The 3,984-nt window shown below is 43.2% G+C and overlaps 1 protein-coding gene across 1 annotated transcript; it reads right to left on the bottom strand.

Moving 5' to 3' along the window:
* Positions 1 to 904: 904 nt before the first annotated feature.
* On the bottom strand, positions 905 to 2,329 carry LOC145484553 (uncharacterized). The gene has a single exon (XM_081463142.1). It carries the CDS (start codon positions 2,327 to 2,329, stop codon positions 905 to 907), a length of 1,425 nt encoding a protein of 474 aa, XP_081319268.1.
* Between the last annotated feature and the right edge of the window lie 1,655 nt (positions 2,330 to 3,984).

The following is a 3,984-nucleotide window of genomic DNA, read 5'->3' as shown; positions in this document are numbered from 1 at the left end:
TTAAAAGTAAAATCTTATAATTGATGCGCTGGCTTATTGGAAGCCAGTGTAGCTGCTTTAAAACCGGCTTGATATGATCGTATTTCCTTGTTCTGGTAACAACGCGAGCCGCAGCATTCTGGACATTTTGTAGACGATCTATCAAAAATTTTGGTAGTCCATATAGAAGCGAGTTGGCGTTATCTAGTTTGGAAGTGATGAATGCATGTACTAACTTTTCAGTGTCTGCTAGAGATAGACAGACTCTTATCCTGCTAATGTTTCTAAGATGGAAGAAACAGGCCTTGCAGGTACTGGTAACATGCTTTTCCAGTGACATGTACTCATCAAAGATGACTCCAATGTTCTTTGCAGAAGTGGATGGCTCGATCTGTTCACCAGACACATCGACGTGGTCTATTAATGGGGGTGGACGATGTCGTGCGCTCAAGATCAAAAGCTCCGTCTTTCCTCTGTTTAGTTTCAGCTTATTGCACACCATCCACGAGTCGATCTCAGAAACACATGCTCCTATTTTAGCTATAGAACCAGGTTGTTCGGCGTAGTTGGGCTTAAATGAGAGGTAGAGCTGGGTGTCATCAGCGTATAGATGGTAGTTAAGTCCGTGCCGTTTAATGATGTCCCCGATGGGCGATGTGTATAACAAATACAGGATTGGCCCTAAACGGATCCCTGGGGAACACCGTAGCGAAGTTCTTTCATCTCTGACTTGGTTCCGTCAATCATCACAAACTGTTTTCGGTCTTGAAGATAGGATCGAAACCATTTTAGCGCATTTCCTTTCACGCCGTAGCGTTTTTCCATTCTTTCTAGTAGCAGTTTATGGTCGACGGTATCAAACGCCGCAGACATGTCCAACAGTAGCAGGATAACGCATTTCTGATTATCTATCTCACAGAGAATGTCATTTTGCATCCTCAGGAGAGCAGTCTGATTCCTCTAGATCATTATCGCGTAGATAGTCGCTCAATTGACAAGATACTGCCTTTTCAATTATCTTAGATACAACCTTCAGATTTGAGATAGGTCTAAAGTTTGAATAATCCTCAGAGTCCAGGTTGTCCTTCTTCAGCTTCGGTTTGATCATTGCTTCTTTCAGTGCAGCGGGCATAGATGCTGATTGGAGAGACATGTTAACGATGTTAGTTAACACCGGTAGAATAGTTGATTTACATTCCTTAAGAATAGAAGCCGGTATAGGGTCAAGATCAGAGGATTTTTTACCGATTTTGTCCACAAAACTTTCAATCTCTCTTTCTGACATCACCCTGAACTCTGTGAATTCGGCTTGACATGGCTGTTTGTATGCTTCGCAGGACTGGGTACCAGAAGTCACTTCTTTGGATAGCTCCGTTCTTATGGATGCTATCTTCTTGTCAAAAAAGTCGGCATAATTGTTCGTAAGCACAAACGTTGAGGGTGCGGTCGGATAGCGTCCATCTACTCTGCGGTGTAATAGCTTGTCGACTGCGTTGAAAAGTATTTTTGGATCTGATGCATTCTCTGATATAATAGATGAATAGTATGAAGCCTTTGCGTCCCTTAGCATTTTGTTCACTACCTGGCACTGGTCGACAAACATCTGTCTGTCGACGCACAGTCTCGACGATCGCCAGTGGCGCTCCAGCCTTCGACGTTTTCTCTTGGCGTTACTAATATCCTCATGGTACCATGGTGCTGATGGACGGAGAGTTATCATGCGTCGTTTTAAAGGTGCATGCCTTTGAAGTATTTCCGTCAGAGTATTTTCGTATTTTTCAGTGAGATCCATAAGATCAAAGGCGTTGGTTGTCAGGAGGTCAGATTGCTTTAGGTCGTCATTAAAACTGACCATATTTACCGAGCGTAGTTTACGATAACTAATTTCCATTCGTTCCAGAGGTGGTTTCTTTAGGCGTAGCTTGCAGTGTACAGCAGAGTGATCGGACAGCATTGGATCACGTATTTCAACGCTAGTAACTAGCTCGTCCTCGGCCCTAGTTATGATCAGGTCTAAGGTGTGGCCTTTCTTATGGGTGGGTCCATTTACATGCTGGACTAGACTGAGCGATTCTAAGATCTTGTTAAATTTTACAGTCTCCAAATTGCTGATTTTATCCATGTGATAATTGAAGTCACCCACTATTAGAAGGTTGCCAGGGGAAACAACGAACTGTTCTGCGAGAGTGCAAAATTCTTCAAAGAATACAGAACAATTTAATTGATTTCCCTTGGATGGAGGCGGTCTATGGATAGTTACAATTCTTATAGAACCAGTGGAGCATGTCGTCACAATGTCCAGGTATTCGAAGGAGCTGAAATTTGTCTGGGTTTGTTTCGTGACTTTCATTTGTTTCTTTATTAGGAGACCAACTCCTCCCCCTCGTGAGTTTTTCCGTAGAACATGGTAAAAGCGGTATCCGGTTGGACAAACTTCAGCAATTGAAAATTATAGTTTTCATTATTGCGCAGCCATGTCTCAGTCACTGCAAAAATATCCACGTTATTGCCGACTGTATAATCTTTTATCGCAAGTTCCTTCTTGTTGATCGATCTAGTGTTCAATAAACAGAAGTCGATTGGTATAATACTATTCTGCAGATTTTTGTTTGAGCATCTTATGCTGGTAAGATTGTGCCAATTCACTCCTCTGGAGCAGCAATTTTTGAAGCCAAGGGTGACGTTGTGTGACACAGTGGTGGGCCGTGATGCATGGCTGCGTTTGGCTTGCGATGAAACAATGACCGGTATTGTTCTGTTCACAGAAGGCCCGGGATTTAGCTTGAATGTCAGATCGCCAATTAATTCCATGTTGAAAGCGGCGGAGCTGTTGGGATAATAAAAACATGGTCTTTTGTGTCTTTTCATCCTATGCCGCTTTGGTAAGTACCTGTGTAGAAGATTATCAGTGATTGCGTAATTATCCATCCAGCCGTGTGGTATGCGCGTTGTAAACAATACATCATTGCTTGAGTACAAAGCGAAATCAAGAAAATTTTCTTTGTACGAAATTCCGTCACCTTGAAACCACCAAGTCGCTTGTAGTCCAGAAGTAAAATTCCGTATTTCCTGAGTGGATAAATGGTCTTGAGTCTTGAAACTTTCCCACACATGACCTTTTTGGCTTAGACCATCTGCCAAGTACTTGTATTCCGTAACCGAGCATCTTAAAAGCACTAAAATGGCTAAGAGCAGGCAGCTTCTATAAATACGTCTTACCCTCATTACGAAAGCAAAGTTTCGAGCTTCTAGGCCCAAATATAGCCCCACTTCACTTGAAAAGTGAAAGATGAGCCGAGTCCGCCTTACGCACATCGTGATTTTGACCAACTTCGGCTCGATTTGCCGGAAATTAGGGAATATTTTCCAGTTCCGTGGACTCTAAACTAATTCCTGATGGCCTTGGTTTGCAGTGAAATGGACACAGCAAAACTTTCTGAACGCTTATCTTCGAGCTTCTGGCCTAAAATATAGCCTAACTTCACTTTAAGATTGAAAGAATAGCCGAGACCGCCTTGCGCGCATCGTGATTTTGACCAGCTTCGGCTCGATTTCCCGGAACTTGAGGGATATTTTCCAGTCGCGGGGGACTCTAAACTAACTCCTGATCGTCTTGGTTTGCATTGAAATGGACACAGCGAAACTTTTTGAACGCTCACTTTCGAGCTTCTGGCCCGAAATATAGCCCACTTTACTTTAAGACTGAAAGAGTAGCCGAAACCGTCTTCCGCGAATCGTGATTTTGACCAACTTCGGGTCGATTTCCCGGAGCTTGGCGGATATATTCGAGTCCCGCGAGCTCTAAATTAACTCCTTATGGCCTTGGTTTTCGGAGAAATGGACAGAGCACAACTTTTTTAACACTCACCTTCTAGCTTGTGGGCTTAAATAGAAGCCCACTTCACTTTAACCCTAATATAGTAGCCGAGACCGCCTTACCCGCATCGTGATTTTGACCAAGTTCAGCTCGATTTCTCGGAACTTGGGAGATATTTTCCAGTCCGG

The sequence above is a fragment of the Orbicella franksi genome, chromosome 4 (assembly GCF_964199315.1).
Source record: "Orbicella franksi chromosome 4, jaOrbFran1.1, whole genome shotgun sequence".
Classification (NCBI taxonomy): domain Eukaryota; kingdom Metazoa; phylum Cnidaria; class Anthozoa; order Scleractinia; family Merulinidae; genus Orbicella; species Orbicella franksi.
This window is presented reverse-complemented; position numbering and strand designations above follow the sequence as displayed.

Bases quoted from the DNA above. Each gene is read 5' to 3' on its own strand.
- LOC145484553 (XM_081463142.1), bottom strand. From the start codon at position 2,329: ATGAAAGTCACGAAACAAACCCAGACAAATTTCAGCTCCTTCGAATAC.